General features: G+C 34.1%; 1 protein-coding gene across 6 annotated transcripts in view; it reads left to right on the top strand.

Annotated features, from left to right (window-relative positions):
* Positions 1-18,096, top strand: part of kirrel3b (kirre like nephrin family adhesion molecule 3b) — a 347,355-nt gene that overhangs the window by 312,959 nt on the left and 16,300 nt on the right. For 3 of the 6 annotated variants that reach the window (XM_056478234.1, XM_056478232.1, XM_056478230.1), the window contains exons 10-12: positions 7,670-7,770; positions 11,417-11,615; positions 17,232-17,339. In XM_056478234.1, coding sequence (XP_056334209.1) covers positions 7,670-7,770; positions 11,417-11,615; positions 17,232-17,339 — 408 coding nt within the window. Of the gene's footprint in view, positions 1-7,669; positions 7,771-11,416; positions 11,628-17,231; positions 17,340-18,096 lie in introns of all 6 variants that reach the window. The other 3 variants (XM_056478233.1, XM_056478231.1, XM_056478229.1) reach the window with 1 other exon arrangement.

The raw sequence follows: 18,096 nt of genomic DNA, 5'->3' as shown, positions 1-18,096 counted from the left end.
AGATAAGGCGCAGAACGAATATACGCAGTTTTTCAGCCTTCCGAAAGCACATTAAGCTCAGCTACTCTCTCAATAAAATCCATGTTAGCCATTGAGCAATGAAACTAGAGTCACCGGGCGGACAGACATCAAACCCATGATGCGAATCTGCATCTGTTGTAGAAGAAATTTGATGCGCGAATCACACAAATAAACTCAAAACGTTCACGCAACTATAAGTGCGAATAGCACAATTTATTCCTGCATGCCAAGAACACAGCATTAAAGTGTTTTTATTATTATTATTATTATTATAAACATGTAAAACTCAAAAATAATTAATAATAATAATAATAATGACGATGATGATGATTAGTAGTAGTAGTACCTATTTTCATAATTTAGTTGTGAATCTTTGAAATTAATACACGCAAAAAACTGTTTTTGCAACTTAAATCCACTTACAATTGTAAACACAACTAAGTTAACTCAATCGATTTGTGTTGGGACAACAAGAAGGGATTGTGTGGAACCCAGCATTTTTTACAGTGTAGCTACATTAAAAACACATTATATAAATATATCTTATATTTAAACTCGTATATAAAAAAAATCTGTACATTACTTACCTGATTACTAAAAAGGCAATGAATAATGTACCCATATAAATGTGTATCACCCAGTAGAATCATTCTGGGATAGGATTATTTTGGGTGAATCCACATTACACAACATCACCCTACCGATCTGTTCATCATGACTCGTGTGCGCCCCCTACTGTCACAAATATATGCCCTGAAATTAAGCGCACTCCGTCAGTCCGTCAGTCTCTCTCTCTCTTTCTCTCTCTCTCTCTCTCTCTCTCTCTCAGCCTCCAGCCTTCCCACTCCCCATGGAGTTCCTTAAAGCCAGCATTCTGAGGATAAGTGATAAGCTATCTAATTATATTCCTCATTTACAGCCTGATCCATGGGCTGATTCTTCCGAGCCACCAAGCGCAGGCCTTACCTCCACCAGCAGCGAGCGATCTGAATGTATTTACCTTACGCCTGCAACTATATACACACACACACACACACACACACTCCAGCCTTTATCACATCATATCATGCGGATTATGATTTTTAGTCGCGTGGTATAGCATGCACGTAGCACGCGTGTGCATTAGCGGCAGGGTAGCATTTCCGTCTAATGAAGGGTATGCACATTGGTCTCCACCAGCCTGATATTCCCCTCACTACAGCACTCCATCTGCCTGGCGCTCATCTAGATGCTAATTTATTCTAATAAGAGCCAGTTAATAAACTGCAATTACGAATCAGTCGAGAGACACCGCCGCATATGATTGGCAGATGCATGATTGGTGGATTGGTTTGAATTTGTGTGTGCGTGGATCTAAGTGTGAGTATATGTGTATATATATATATATTTTTTTTTTTTTTTTGGGGGGGGGGATGGGGGCAACCAAATCAAGGGATAGTTCACCCAATAATTACTAATCGTAAATTTACTCAGGTCATCCAAGATATATTTAGCAGAAGATTTTGAGCTGAATCTTTGGACCTTGGTGATTTATATAACGGCAGTAAATGGTAATAGTTTGTTAAGAATAAAAATAAACACATACAAATGAGTCCGAATCAATAGCCATGGCTCGTGGTGACACACTGAGGTCTTGTGAAGCTAAACAATTGGTCTGTGTAGAAAATGTAACAATATTTACAATATTATTAGCTTTAATATACAGCTTTGTCAAAGGAACCTCAGTGCTAGAGCGAATGTAGTGCGAATGTAGTCCCAATGCTTTTGATAACGAAAGTACGGTGGCCCAGTAGTGCACAACACCACGGCATTTCAAGAAGCAAACATTAGTCTGACAATACAACGACATGAAAATCACAATGCAACAACCTTTCAAAAAGCAAACGTTAACTCACAACACAATAGAAATGCTCCTGACCACTAGGTGGCAGTTGGTCCACAAAGCAAGTGCTAGTGTGCGCATCTCACAAGTATTCGTTTATAATGTTTCAGAGGTAAAACTGAAATCTTTCTCTTTGATAGCAATGTACTGTGACAAATTTTACTGTGACAGTTTCTAGAGGTAATCAGTGTTTCACTGCCACCTAGTGGTTGGGAGCATTTTTGTTTTATTGAGAGTTAATGTTCGCTTTTCTGAAATATAGTTGTGTTGTGAGTTAATGTTTGGTGTTGGAAATGTCGTTGTGTTGTGATTTTAATGTAGCTTGGTTGTGTTCTTAATGTCGTTGTGTTTTGAGATTAATATTTGCTCCTTGAAATGTAGTTGCGTTGTGATCATTATGTAGCTGTGTTGTGATCTTAAAGTCGTTGTGTTAAGATTAATGTTTGCTCTTTGAAGTGTCATTGTGTTGTGATTGTTATGTAGCTGCGCTATGTTCCTAATGTCGCTGTGTGTTACTGTTTGCTCTTTAAAATGTCGTTGTGCTGTGATTTAATGTAGCTGCATTGTGTTCTTCCTGGCGTTGTTTTGTGAGATTAATGTTTGCTCTTTGAAATGTTGTTGTGCTGTGATCTTAATGTAGCTGCGCTATGTTCCTAATGTCGCTGTGTGTTACTGTTTGCGCTTTAAAATGTCATTGTGCTGTGATTTGATGTAGCTGCATTGTGTTCTTCCTGGCGTTGTTTTGTGAGATTAATGTTTGGTTTTTTAAATACTACCAAAGTCCCTTTAAGACCAGCAATTTTACAATGCTTCTCAGAGAGTATGCTTGGGCATTCTATCTGAATAGGGAAACATCAAATACTCCAAAACTGGTAGCCAAGCTTACGATTACATTACATATTCATAATCACCAATAAAATTAAACAATAACTATCTCATAAGTTTTGTTTCTAAACATTCGAATTGAACAAACTTGCATTTTCAGGTTGTCCAAGCTAATACGCACTCGAAAAAAAAAAACGAGATCACGACACCAACCTCGTTTATGGATTTCTAAGGATTATGAATTTTCTCCAGAAATAACAGCAGGTCTTTGTTTACAAGTTTAGTTGCTGTCATGTGACACGTTTGAGAGGACGGACTGAACCTCGCCTTCGTTTTATACAGATTAAAATACATAAAAGCTATTGTTTTCAAGTGTAGTCAGTTCATTTAAAAGTAGAGATTTCAAGCTTTATGTGGATAGATTTCTTATGTCTGTAAAGCAAGTATTCGATGTTGTTCCAGTGTGTTTGTTGACCTCAAAACCTGTCATAAAAGTCCGAGAGAAACGTCAGTCTATAGCGATGGATGATTGTTTCCCTACTAGTTGACGTGGCTTTATTCGCCATTTTGACCATTACAGATTTTCCCATTCAAAACTATACAAGGAACATCATGTGTTTTCTATAGTCTTCGACACTACTGGGCTCATATGAAAGTGCAAGTGCATGCTTGGACGACAGGTCAGATGTCTCAGTTTGTTCATAGATATTGGTGATTGCAACACCAGCCCTCGCGCTTTCATCATCAAAAGCAATCAGACTACATTTGTACATGTGCCAAAACTAGTTTGACCAATGATTTTTTCATTTTTAGCTGAACCATCCATTTTAAAAGGCAAATTATCCCAGAGAAACCTCACATTACAGTCCATGGCATTGTTTGTTTTGAGCAATTTCGAAAAAAGAAGAGGGTGAGCTGTAGCTTCAGCCAGAGTTGAAAGTTCAAGGCTCCGCAGTTAAAACAGAGCATGAAGAGACGCTCTGGGGGCCCTTAGCACTCGGAAATAACATTTATTTCTGCCATTGGCACTCTTCCGATTGCAGCCTATAGAAATAGACTTGCAGTTGGCACGCCGAGTCTTATCTCCTCAGGAGACATTAGGTCTGCCATAAATCAGCTCTTTTCAAGATTGGAAATGAAGACCAGACCCTCACTCCCTCACCCTTAACACAACTCTTAAATAGACCAGCCCACAGGAGACTCCTTTAAGAGTCTGCCCATTCAAACCTAATACAATGCCGCTCTTTCCTTTCAATGCCAAAATTCCTAGCATGCCACCGCGAGGCTTCAGTACTGCACACATGATTGGCAGATCCCACAGATGAGATCTTTTAGACTCCTCGGATAAAGTTTTACACCTCGCTCTCGAAGCGTGGGCAAGCGGAATTTGTCAATCTCGTCGCCGGTAATGTGTGCGTCTGCCTTGCACATGCTCTCTCCAGGGAAAATTCAACAGTTGCGCAAAAACCCTGCATCTTATCCACACAGCGCTTGCAGTTTAGCTGTGTAAATGAGGGTCGTTATTCTATGCACTGCAGATTCGCCGATGACAATTCCGCTTGAGTGATGCAACTGGAAAAGCGGTGTTACTGCACACAGAAAGTGGGTGGTAAAACAGCATTTTATTTTTAAAATGAGGTTTGTGTACTTTGTTTTTCCCTGTGAATGCAGATCAAATGATGAGGAAAGTGCTAAAGCTTGCCAAACACCCATACACACAGTATGGCCAAGTGCACTTTCAGCACCAATTCAAGTATCCGCGGAGTGATGCTTAAAGTTGCAGTGAAATACATCAGATTGCAGCATCTTCACAACCAAGTACACATTTTGGGAAGTAAATGCAGCACTTGTTTGTTCAGTGTTGAGTTTACACAATATACATATATAGGATAAAAATCAACATGCTTGTAGCAGCGGAAAGGTTGTGTTATCAATCAATGCTCTCTCACAGCAACTTTTTGATTTAGTGGGTGATTTGTATGAAATCGTATGATCTCATTAGTATATTTTAGTATGATTTGCTCATCCACTAATGACGGTTAAGTTTAGGGGTGTGGTTTGGTGCCACGCCTCTTTTTAAAATTCGTAAAATAGCCACGTTTCCAGGTTGGATCAATGCAAGAAATGAAGCTTAAAAAGAAAAAAGACATTTTGTGTTTGTGTCATTTTTATTTGCATATTTTTAAGTGATTGTACAGTGGGTGACAGTTCAAAATGACTACTAACGCCATGTGTCAAAGGTATTACGAAAATGTGTGTAACAGCAGTTTGCGACAATGTGGCCAGGGGGCACAAAGGAACAGGATGTGAGCAGACAGAAATATACAGTAGCTGTAAATACCCTGCTACTTGTAAATGAAGATGAAATAATGAAACAAAGCCTTATAATTCCTTCGTAAATCATTAAAAAACTTGTTAACAAGATTTATTGTCATTGTATACTTGTTAAGTACAATGAGGATTCATTTTGGAAATCAAAACAAATGAAAATTAAACTAAAATTAAAGTACGAAAGACAATAAATAAATAAATAAATAAATAAATAAATAAATAAATAAATTTATTTATTACATATTTATTGCCACATCAGCAACTTATGGCTATTTCGTGGCCAAATGGATATACATTACTTAATATACATAACTATTACATGATAAAAACAAATTCGTATTATATAAAATAAATAAATAAATAAATTACTTGACAAATATATAAAATATAAATAGATAAAATTTTCAAAAAAAAAAACTTCAGTTTTTCAGTTCTATTTTTGATAAAAAATGTAAAACTCTTCCTGGTGGTACCTTTTTAAAAATGATAAATGAATAAATAAATAAATAAATAAATAAATAAATAAATAAATAAATAAATAAATAAATAAATAAAGCAGTGTTTTAGCCTAAATTTAGAGAGATGCACAGTAAATAAGCTTTTATATTTATTTTTTATGCATGGAAAGCATATTAAAATAGCTGTAAACAATTCAATATTTTAACATTTGTGGCTATTTTCCATTTATTTATGGTTAATTTTTTCCAACAATTGATGTTAAATTCAACTCTGAAGCTTAACAGAGTGACTTTTATTGACATTTTAGTCAGTTTATATACAGTATAGTTTATATAGTGTATAAAAAATAAAGTCTATAAAATTACAGGAAAAGGACTGGCAGTTTATTATGAGGTTTTTGCACTGTAATTTACAGTTTCAACACAGACAATACATCACTTCAAACTATGAAAAAAGGTCAATGAAATCACTTTTCTACATCAAAAGGTAGGTAGGTAGGTAGGTAGGTAGGTAGGTAGGTAGGTAGGTAGGTAGGTAGGTAGGTAGGTAGGTAGGTAGGTAGGTAGGTAGGTAGGTAGGTAGGTAGGTAGGTAGGTAGGTAGGTAGGTAGGTAGGTAGGTAGGTAGGTAGGTAGGTAGGTAGGTAGGTAGGTAGGTAGGTAGGTAGGTAGGTAGGTAGGTAGGTAGGTAGGTAGGTAGGTAGGTAGGTAGGTAGGTAGGTAGGTAGGTAGGTAGGTAGGTAGGTAGGTAGGTAGGTAGGTAGGTAGGTAGGTAGGTAGGTAGGTAGGTAGGTAGGTAGGTAGGTAGGTAGGTAGGTAGGTAGATAGATAGATAGATAGATAGATAGATAGATAGATAGATAGATAGATAGATAGATAGATAGATAGATAGATAGATAGATAGATAGATAGATAGATAGATAGATAGATAGATAGATAGATAGATAGATAGATAGATAGATAGATAGATAGATAGATAGATAGATAGATAGATAGATAGATACAGAGATATATAGATATGTATATGTATACATATGTATATGTGTATATATATATATATGTATATGTGTATATATATATGTATATGTGTATATATATATATATATATATATATATATATATATATATATATATATGTATATGTGTATATATATATATATATGTATATGTGTATATATATATATATATATATATATATATATATATATATATATATATATATATGTATATGTGTATATATATATTTATATATATATATATATATATATATATATATATATATATATATATATATATATATATATATATATATATATATATATATATATATATATATATATATATATATATATATAGATAGATAAGTATATATATAGTATCTTGTCTGTTTCGGGCCCATTCCCAATTAAACGTTCAAATTTACCCCTAAGAAATGGGACAGCACTACAACACCCACACACGTCATCATCTGTCATTGCTAGCTCTTACGTCATATGAAATTGACAACAGCGATTGCTGTAGTTTTTCCAGTTGCATTATTTTTTGCTATTCATCTTCAGAAAATCACAGAAGGCAACAATATCATGTTATCATAACGATATAATGTGGCAATAAGCTCGTAACTGTACTGTGCATTTACACCGTGGCCATATTCATCTATGTAAATACACAAGAAAACATCATTAACATTATAGAAAACACTGTAAAACTCTCATTCCCAGCCACTAGACTTTTCTAACAGGGTAATCGAGTGTCATCGAGTGACAGATGTGAAAGTATGTTGTGGGACTACTGAACATGAGTTATTATTATGAATTATAGATAGCAAAATAAACCATTTTTTGTTGTAAATATAGTAAAACATATGTTTGTTTGTGGTAAAATATTTTAATAATGCTAACAAAATCCTTAAATTTTTGCATCTCCTGACTCAAGTGCTATCTAGCTCGACCCCTTCACGTGAACCTGCAAAACGAGGGGTAGGGGTAAAGGGAAGTGCTTAGAGGTAGAATTGGGATTCCTTAATGTTTCAAATGACAGTTTTGAAGAGTTCCCCATGACTCTTGCAAACAGAGAGCCTGCAGTGAACGCTCGCAGTACAGTCTACGACGAGTGACTATGTGTGTCCTCTCTCTCTCTCTCTCTTTCCTCAGGACCTCCGACCATCTCGAGCACACAGACCCATCAGGCTCCACACGGTGAAAAGGGCCAGATCAAATGCTTCATCCGCAGCACGCCTCCGCCAGATCGCATTGTGAGTTCCTCAGCTCTGCTTCCAGTGACTCAGCTCAGACAGGATTGCAGCTGTTGAGTGGGTGTTTGCTGTTGTCACATGGCTCGTGTGACTCCATTAGACTCAGTAAACACAGTCCAATAATGCATAACGCACTCATGAGTTACGATCTGTTTAATAAATGAAATTGCATCTCCAATCGTTTGTTTCCTCTATATGAGCGAACGGGTATTAGACATGGCAGGCTTACAGCTCTAATTTCTCATTTAATGCATGCTTATGCCCTGTTACCACAGATCCAATTAGGATTTACCACTCTTAGATGAACTGTCTCCTCTCCGGGCCAATTTTTGATTCATTACTCAGACTGTGCATGTGTGTGTGGCCGTGTGCATGGAAGTGCATAGGTAATCTCTGTGCGATGTTTACTCGTGTGGCTTTGGTTTTATTGCTATGCTATTTCTAAATGTCAGTTGAATGGGAAAGACTGCTCCTGTGGTCCGGAACAACCGGTAATAACTTTGGAAGTGTAATAACGCCCATAAAGCAGGTGAAAGCCAATGCAGGTCTCTGGTTTATGTTAGCTAGTGCTGTTTTGTACAATATAACTGTATAACTGATTTGTAAAACATAATAGAACAACTATCTACCAACCAACCGGCTCATATTTACATATTGAAAAAAAGAAACATATTCGAAAATTAATGAACAGTATACAAACCATCATATACAGTTGAAGTCAGAATTATTAGCCCCCCTTTGATTTATTTTTCTTTTTTTTAAATATTTCCCAAATGATGTTTAACAGAGCAAGGAAATTTTCACAGTATGTCTGATAATATTTTTTCTTCTATAGAAAGTCTTTTTTGCTTTATTTCGGCTAGAATAAAAGCGTTTTTTAATTTTTTAAAATCCATTTTAAGGTCAATATTATTAGCCCCTTTAAGCTATTTGTTTTCGATAGTCTTCAGAACAACCCATCATTATACAGTAACTTGCCTAATTACCCTAACCTGCCTAGTTAACCTAATTAAGTCTTTAAATGTCACTTTAAGCTGTATAGAAGTGTCTTGAACAATATTTGGTCAAATATTATTTACTGTCATCATGGCAAAGACAAAATAAATCAGTTATTAGAAATGAGTTATTAAAACTATTATGTTTAGAAAAAAAAAATCTCTCCGTTGATCAGAAATTGTGGAAAAAAAATAAACGCGGGGTTAATAATTTCGGGGGGGCTAATAATTCTGACTTTAACTGTACTAGACTTTCAGCTGTATCTCATGATTTTACATATTGCCAAAAAAAATGGTTAATTCTTACAAATTCACATGATTACATTTGTATGAAAATGTGCGATAACCAACCAACTGGACCATATTTTAAATATGAAGTTATCAATGAAGAATAAATATACATATTGGAAATTAGTTTTACAATGATGCTGAAGACCAGTATCCAAAACAACACATTATCTCACGAGGAAACGTAACTATTACACTTACTGCCAGAAAAATAGTTTCTTTATACAAATTTATATGATTTTATTTTGTAAAATTGTATGATAACCAACCAACTGGCTCATATGAAGTTATCAATGATAAAAAAATAATAACATAACATATTTGATTTATAATAATAACATATTTGAAAATTATTTTTACAACGATACTAGAATCCAGTAACCAAAACAACACATATACTCTCATGAGGAAACGTAACTATTGTACTTACTGCCAGAAAAATGGTTCATTTATACAAATTAATATGATTTCAATTGGGTAAAATTGTACGATAACCAACCAACTGGCTCATATGAAGTTATCAATGATGAAAAAATAACAACATATTTGAATAATAATAATAACATATTTGAAAATTATTTTTACAATGATACTAGAATCCAGTATCCAAAACAACACATATACTCTCATGAGGAAACGTACTGATGAGGAGACTGTTTTACTTACTGGCAGAAAAATAGTTCCTTTATACAAATTCATATGATTTTATTTTGTAAAATTGTACGATAACCAACCAAATGGCTCATATGAAGTTATCAATGATGAAAAAATAAACATATCTGAAAATAATTTTTACAACGATACTAGAATCCAGAATCCAAAACAACACATTATCTCACGAGGAAATGAAACTATTTTACTTACTGCCAGAAAAATAGTTCATTTATACAAATTAATATGATTTCAATTGGATAAAATTGTACGATAACCCACCAACTGGCTCATATGAAGTTATAAATGATGAAAAAATAATAACATAACATATTTGAATTATAATAATAACATATTTGAAAATTATTTTTACAACGATACTAGAATCCAGTAACCAAAACAACACATATACTCTCATGAGGAAACGTAACTATTGTACTTACTGCCAGAAAAATAGTTCATTTATACAAATTCATATGATTTCAATTGGATAAAATTGTACAATAACCAACCAAATGGCTCATATGAAGTTATCAATGACGAAAACATAAACATATTTGAAAACTATTTTTACAACGATACTAGAATCCAGTATCCAAAACAACACATTATCTCATGAGGAAACGTAACTATTGTACTTACTGCCAGAAAAATAGTTCATTTATACAAATTCATATGATTTCATTTGGGTAAAATTGTACGATAACCAACCAAATGGCTCATATGAAGTTATCGGTGACAAATAAATAAACATATTTGAAAAATTTTTTACAGCGATACTAGAATCCAGTATCCAAAACAACACATATACTCTTATGAGGAAACTGTTTTATGTATTGCCAGAAAAGTGGTTAATTAGTACAAATGAATATGATTTTATTTGGATGGAAATGTACAACAACCAACCAACGGGCTCATATGAAGTTATCAACGCAGAAAAAAATATACATATTTGAAAATTATTTTTACAATAGAGACCAGTGTCCAAAACAGCACATACTAGGCTTTCAGCGCAATCTCATGAAGAAACGTAACTATTTTATGTACTGACAGAAAACTAGTTAATTTGTACAAATTCATATGAATTCATTTGAATGAAAATGTGCTATAGCCAACCAACGGGCTCATATTTCAAGCATGAAGTGATCTTATGATGAAAAAATACACGTATTAGCTAGAATATGTAATGATGCTAGAGACCAGTATCCAAAACAACACATTATCTCACGAGGAAACGCAAGACTTTTTTTTAAGTATCGCCTGAAAAGTGATTCATTTGTACAAATTCATACAATTTAATTTGCACAAAAATATACGATAACCAACCAACGGGTTTATACTTCAAGCATGAAATTATCAGCAAAGGAAAAAATATATATATTTGGAAATTGTTACAACAGAGACCAGTATTTAAAACAAAATACATAGGCTTTCAGCTCGATCTCATGAGGAAACGTAACTATTTTCTATATTGCCAGAAAAATAAAACTCATAAAAATTCACATGATTTAATTTGAATAAATTATACAATTTACAATTGAAAACATTTAAGTTTTTTGTTTTTTTTACACCACCCTCTCATTGGGGGATAAGCAAATCATACTAAAATGTACGAATAAAATTGTACAAATGAATAAAAATTAGGCACTAAATAAAAAAGTTTTGAGTTTTCTTCGAGTGTTTTCAATACGTTGTCTTGTGTTCTCTATTAGGCCTGGTCCTGGAAGGAGACCGTCCTTGAGTCAGGGACGTCCGGTCGCTATACAGTGGAGACTGTAAGCACAGAGGACGGAGTGCTGTCCACTCTGACCATGAGTAACATCGTACCCGCTGACTTCCAGACCATCTACAACTGCACCGCCTGGAACAGCTTTGGCTCCGATACTGAGATCATTCGCCTCAAGGAACAAGGTGGGAGCCAAGGTTCGCCAGGTTTCACCTTCTTTTCTTTAAAACGCCTGTGGTAGAGTAGTGTTGCACATTTCATAACCATGTTTTTAGTTTTTGCTTTCTTATTTTTCGGAAATATTGCAGTAGACTATGAACATGTTTAATATTTTGTCCATTATTTTCTCATGTTATACATAATGAATCACTATAAGTAATATTCATATCTTTCAATGTATTTGTGCCAATTGTTAATTACAAGTTTTATTCAGCATTACCCCCATCAATATTTCAGTGGAACATATTTTTTGCACATTTAACTGCAACTTGATTTAATGATACAAATCTGTTAACAACACTATTTAATTTGCAACCTTGTTATAGTGATTCATTTATCTCTTGTGCATTTTTTTTTACAATCTATCTTCCCAATGTTTCCATGGCTTAGATTTATTTACATGCAATACATTTTAGTCCAGTTTTGTCTAATGGTTCTTTAATGGATTAGTTTGCCCAAAAATGAGAATTCAGTCATTATTTGCTGACATAAAACCCTGGCTGATGTTTTCCCATTAACTTACAATAAATCACCACCAAAGCTTTAACCCTTATAAAATAAAATAAAATAAAATAAATAAAATAAAATAAAATAAAATAAAATAAAATAAAATAAAATAAAATAAAATAATAAAAAATAATTAAAATAAAAAAATAAAATAAAATAAAAAATAAAATGAAAAATAAAATAAAATAAAAAAAATAAAATAAAATAAAATAAAAAAATAAAATAAAATAAAATAAAATAAAAAATAAAATACAATAAAATAAAATAAAAAATGAAATACAATAAAATAAAATGAAATAAAATAATAAAAAATAAAATTAAATTAAATTAAATAAAAATTTTAAAATAAATAAATAAAAATTATATTAAAATTAAAAAAATAAAAAACTTAAATTAAATAAATAAAAAATGTATCAAAATTAAATAAAAACGTAATTACATTTAAAAATAAAATAAAATTATTTAACAATTAAAATACAATAAAAAATTTTATTAAATAAAAAAAATTAATTAAATTAAAAATTTAATTAAAAATTAAATAATAAATTTTTTTAAATTAAATTAAAATGAAATAAAAAACTTAATTTATGAAAAAATTTAATCAAAATTACTTGAAAATTTTTTAAAATTTAATTTAAAATGAAATTAAATTTTAAAAAATTATAAAATGTAATTAAATAAATAATTAACAAATTAAATTAAAATTAAATTAAATAATTAAATAATTTATTAATCCTTTATATTTTCTTTATAATAATACATTCATGTTTATCAACACAATTTAGTCCCAAAAGTGTGTGATATGTGGAGAAAAGGCATATTTTTACACTAATATTACACAGATTATTATATATTATTATTTTCTTTTTTGTATACATTTTTGTATACATTTACATTTTTAATGCCTAATGGTACTCCACACAATCACGAGTCAAAAAAAAAAAGTTAACATGTATTTTTGACTTCCTTAAAAAAATTACAATGTTAGTTACTAAACCCTGTATAGTTATTCCAGGCATAACAAGGGCTAAAGCTTGAAAAAGAATCATATGGCATATTTGTGTAGCAAACATTTCAGGGTAAACTAGTCCTTTAATGAAAATTGATGTGTGAGTTTATAACAGCTGCTTACATTAAGCAGGCATAAACTGTGCGTACACACAGAGTTGTAATGCTTCGTTTATGCCGGTAGCCAGTAATTAACTGTGTAGGTACAGCTTATTGTCTGACTCAGCCTCTCATTACCATTTGGCCGTAAAAAATCTGGTCTCAATCTTTGGTTTTAAATATACCAACAAGAGCACAAATAAAACAGTTGAGTTGGCTCTAATTAACCTAAGCCACAGCGTCTCGAACACTCCTGGGATGGCTGGAATTCACATTACACCCACATCCTAACAGGGATCGTGAATGATCGGAGTTAAAGGATAATTGCTGATGCAGGGTTTGATTTATCCACATCCCAGAAAAATGCATGTCAAGTGCTAAACGCATGCGATAATTGGCATATCTGTAAATTGTTACGGCTGATTTTCATGTAAAGCGAAGGTACCGGTGCTCCTGCCACAAGGTGATGGTGGTGTTAATTGACTGTGCGAGATCCTTTGAATAGACGTCTTGAAGATGCAAATGCGTTTTTGACACAACATTTGACATTCTCGTTTGTTCCTCGGTGTGGCTCTGGAAATCTCTTCAGGAGCGAATAGTGTCTGTGCTAAAAATCGCTTATTAAGGGAGAACCAGGGGCATAACAGCCATTTTAAAAGTGGGGGGGACAGCTGTATGGTCACCCAAAAGTGATTAATGATTTATTAGCAATAAAGTTTATTTAATAATCTTTTAACCAAAATTCTAAAATAATTACAAAATATTAATAATAACAATAAATAAACAGAACCACACACATTTAAATGAAGCATTACTCTGTGTGAAAATATTTTTAAATGCTACAATTCAATTGCAAAATTGCAAGTTGATACTACACATATAACGTGAGATGGACATCGCCATGAGTACTTGCAGCGATGCGTCATTCATAAAAGCAGAACACGCAGGATTCAACACGTAAATTCACCAATTACTCCCCAAATACATGCAAGTAAGTGGTTGGTGAACTTAGAGAGGAGTAGATTCAATTTTTATAGTTACTTTCAGTATGTGTATCTGATATGAATAAAAACACATCGGCAAATTATATTTGTTAGACTTCCTTGTGTGTTTTACAAACACTAAAGTTCTTGTTTTACTAGTACTTGTGTGTATTTACATGTCTAAATCATAAATTAAGCAATAGGCCGAAAAAAGGCTGCATAATTGTGATAATATAACACGTCTTTCTTAGCAGAGTTAAGTTGGTCTTGTTTTCGAAAAAAAAAAAAACGAAAAAAAGAAGCACTTTTCCGACGGTCCCTTACTGAGAGTTTAGGTCAGCGCGAGCTCTCTCTGGCTAAACGCATATTGCGACTGCTCAAGCAGTGCTCGTAATATCGAGCGAAAAAAGAAAAAGAGAGCTGTGAAACATAACCTGCATTGTCTTTTCTGTAGGGAATACAGTTTAGATCTATTTAGGGTGAGAGGTTTTTTATTTAATGCCGTCCGTCACTGAATGTGTCAGGAATACCGAAAACAAAACCAACTTAACCCCGCTGTCTTTCTCTGGCTCAGCGCCAGAGACACCAGTATCAGGGACTTTACGGTTCTCACTTCGAAACGGAACAAAAGTAGGATTCTGTAACGTTAGTGATTTACCCAGCTGTTGCTGTTGCTCCCTTCCGTGTCATCCCTGTCTTTGACTGCAAAGTGAATGAATGAAGCTCGTGGCAGACGCTCAAGAGATTCGCGCTGTGATTAGCTGAGTGATTGTTCACTCAAATCAAGTAACAAATCAGAGAACACTTGCGGCCGCTAGGTCAAATAAAACATGTGGGCCAGTCGGGGGACAGAATAACCTGTTTCCAAAAAGTGAGGGGGACGTGTCCCCCCCGTCCCCCCCGTCCCCCCCGTCTCCCCCGGTTGCTACGCCCCTGTGGGGAACTATTATGCCCCTTTCTTCAAAATGTAAAATAATGCCTCGTTTCCACTGAGTGGTACAGTACAGTACGGTTCGGTACGGCTTGTGTCTCCACTCCCAAGTGGTACCAATCCTACCATTTTGGTAGGCGAGGCGTACGATGTCATTCTCTGTTAAACTTCAAATATCGTATGAGAAGCAGTGGTGTAGTCAGGGCTATCCGCACTTATACTCCGTATACCTCCATATACCTACAATTTGTTGCAATTGGTGCATTTTAGTATAAATTGCACCATTTCCCGCTCCCTGACGACTGTTCCTGTTGCTTCCAAACCGGTCTTTTTTATTCTGTTAAAGCTGGAAACCTGTAACCATTGACTTTCATAGTATTTCAAGAGTTCCCACTTAGATATGCTTAGCGTATAAAGCAGGTTTGGCATGCTGTCCCGGGAGAGAACCCTGAGCTCGGAGATATTTGAGCCCAGGGTTCCCGCCCGGTCGATAAACATATCAGGAGATCCGAGATCAGGTAGGTCTCGAGAAGCTCCCCCTTTAGAAAAGGGAGGAAAAAGAGGAGATGGGGTGGAAGGGGGGATTCTTCCAAACGAAGATAGAACAGTAGGGAGAAATTGATCCATTTATAGTAAACTAGGATCATTCTGATTGGATTATTACTGATTACAGATGAGTGGCCAGACATGCTCAATCATATCATGTGCTCCTCTCGAAATTAGTTTATGAAACTTCACTTGTTTTTCCTTCTGTGGAAGTCAATAGTCACAGGTAACTTATGTTGAGTAAATATATATTGCTAACGAAATCAAAGAAACTGACTTTCGTTGTTTCTTTGCCCACTTTTAAAATTTGGGTTAGAAGGGTAATAGTACACCACCTTTTTTTAGGACTAGACCACTGATGAGAAGCACTTCTTACTAATATCGAATGCGTTATATACATGAATACTTATGTATAAATAAATTATAATTACTAACCTTTCTATGAACTGGATTTGACTACAGCTGCAGATCAATGATAATGCAAAATAGCCTACTGTAACATCTGTAAATATATATAATAAAAAATAAATATACTTACAGTCTCTGAAATGTTACCAATTACAAATAAAAACATACCCAAAACATACATTTTAGGCCTTATTTGGGTTCATAAACGATATAAAACATATACAGTGAGTTCAAACATCTCATCTGTATTCTTCACCAGCACATGTAGCGTTATTCAGAGTTCAAAATCGTCCAAAAGGCGATGATAATAATTAAACATGGCAGTTTGTTCATGTTTTGGATAGCGGAATCATTATTTGCTAATTTTTTCATGCTTAACTCTGGAGTTTGTCCGTTTCTCAAAGGATGGGATGTTAGAAGCACTTCAATAATCACACGCACGTTATTACAATAAGCTCAAGTTTCTTACTTTAAATACAGACGCGCAGCAAATCTCTAGAGAAAGTGAAACCACTCGCATATTTAGATGGCCTCAAGTACAACAACAAAACACAAGGCAGAATCCGCTCTTCTTCTTGGCTTTGTGGCTGTTCATCAAGACGACGACAAGGTTTGTTTGAGCTTGGGTCGATCATGGCTTGTTATTATATGGATATACTGTATTATTACAATGTAATGTCGCGGCTGTGTATTTAAAAATGGGGCTTCCTTTGTTTTCATTCTCCTGGCTTGTGCACTCACTAGTGACATTTCTCTGTAAACTAATAGCATTTGGTCCTTAGAGTGTGTATGTGAAGTTTCAGCTCAAAATACCACACATGCAATGACGTATAACTCTCTGAAACGGACCCTTTTAGGCTTTGATTATAATTGTGTCATTTTGGTGACTGTCGCTTTAAATTCAAATAAGATTGTGCTCTTTTAATAAGAGGGCGGAGCTACAAATGCCTATGTGTCAGCATAGTGGCTGAATCAAAAACAAGACTAGCATCCTATGAGGGAGAAATCGTCACTAATGGGCGGGGCCTGTTTCTTAGCAGGATCCACCGGTGCTGCCCATGCTGTGTTATTGTAGAGATCTCTGTTTTGTTTTCCACCAGACTCCCTGCCTGTTGCTGTGGTCATCGGCGTGGCGGTCGGAGCGTTCGTGGCTTTCATTGTCCTGATGGGAACGATAGGAGCGTTCTGCTGCACTCGATCACAGAGAAGTACGTATCTGTCATCCGACTGCGTTCCTGCATGTCCATCAGCAGAACATGCTGCTAAAGTGCTCCTCAGTCAGACAAAAGCGCAGGCTGTTAGGGTGTTCATGTCACTTCACAGAAACCGAGCCTTTATTTCTATATATCTTCTTCTTGTTATTTTCCGTTCAGTGTTTGTGTAGGGTTGGGCGGTATGAAGGTATACAGTAGACAAGAAACACATGAGCTGGTAAAAAATACAGAAATGCTGCTGAAACCAAAGAGAGAAGAAAACTAGCATTCAATGTAGACAGTGTCTTTGATTATACGGTGAGGGAGTTTGCTTTGATACATTGAGTGTTTCTAGTGTGTACAGTACATTTACTGAAGGGTGTTTATAGCAACCTAGAAACTGAATTAAATTGAATTAATGGGATTTAAAGTTTATTTACTGTATGCATCCTCACACCATTTCAGTGGAGGATTTTTCACTGAAACTGTGGTCCTTGGTTAATTGAATAATATTAATAATAATAATAATAATAATAATAATAATAATAATAATAATAATAATAATAATAATAATAATATTTAACAATAAAAAATAATTATTATTTTTAAATTATAAATATTATTATTATTATTATTATTATTATTATTATTATTATTATTATTATTATTATTATTATTATTATTATCATTATTAACAACAACTACACAAAGGCCGCATTTTTAATTGTCTAAAACTAAAATATGCAACAATGCATTAAACAACAATTAAAAT

Source organism: Danio aesculapii, chromosome 18 (assembly GCF_903798145.1).
Source record: "Danio aesculapii chromosome 18, fDanAes4.1, whole genome shotgun sequence".
Classification (NCBI taxonomy): domain Eukaryota; kingdom Metazoa; phylum Chordata; class Actinopteri; order Cypriniformes; family Danionidae; genus Danio; species Danio aesculapii.
Note: the sequence above shows the minus strand (reverse complement) of the source record. Positions and strands in the feature narration are given on the sequence as shown.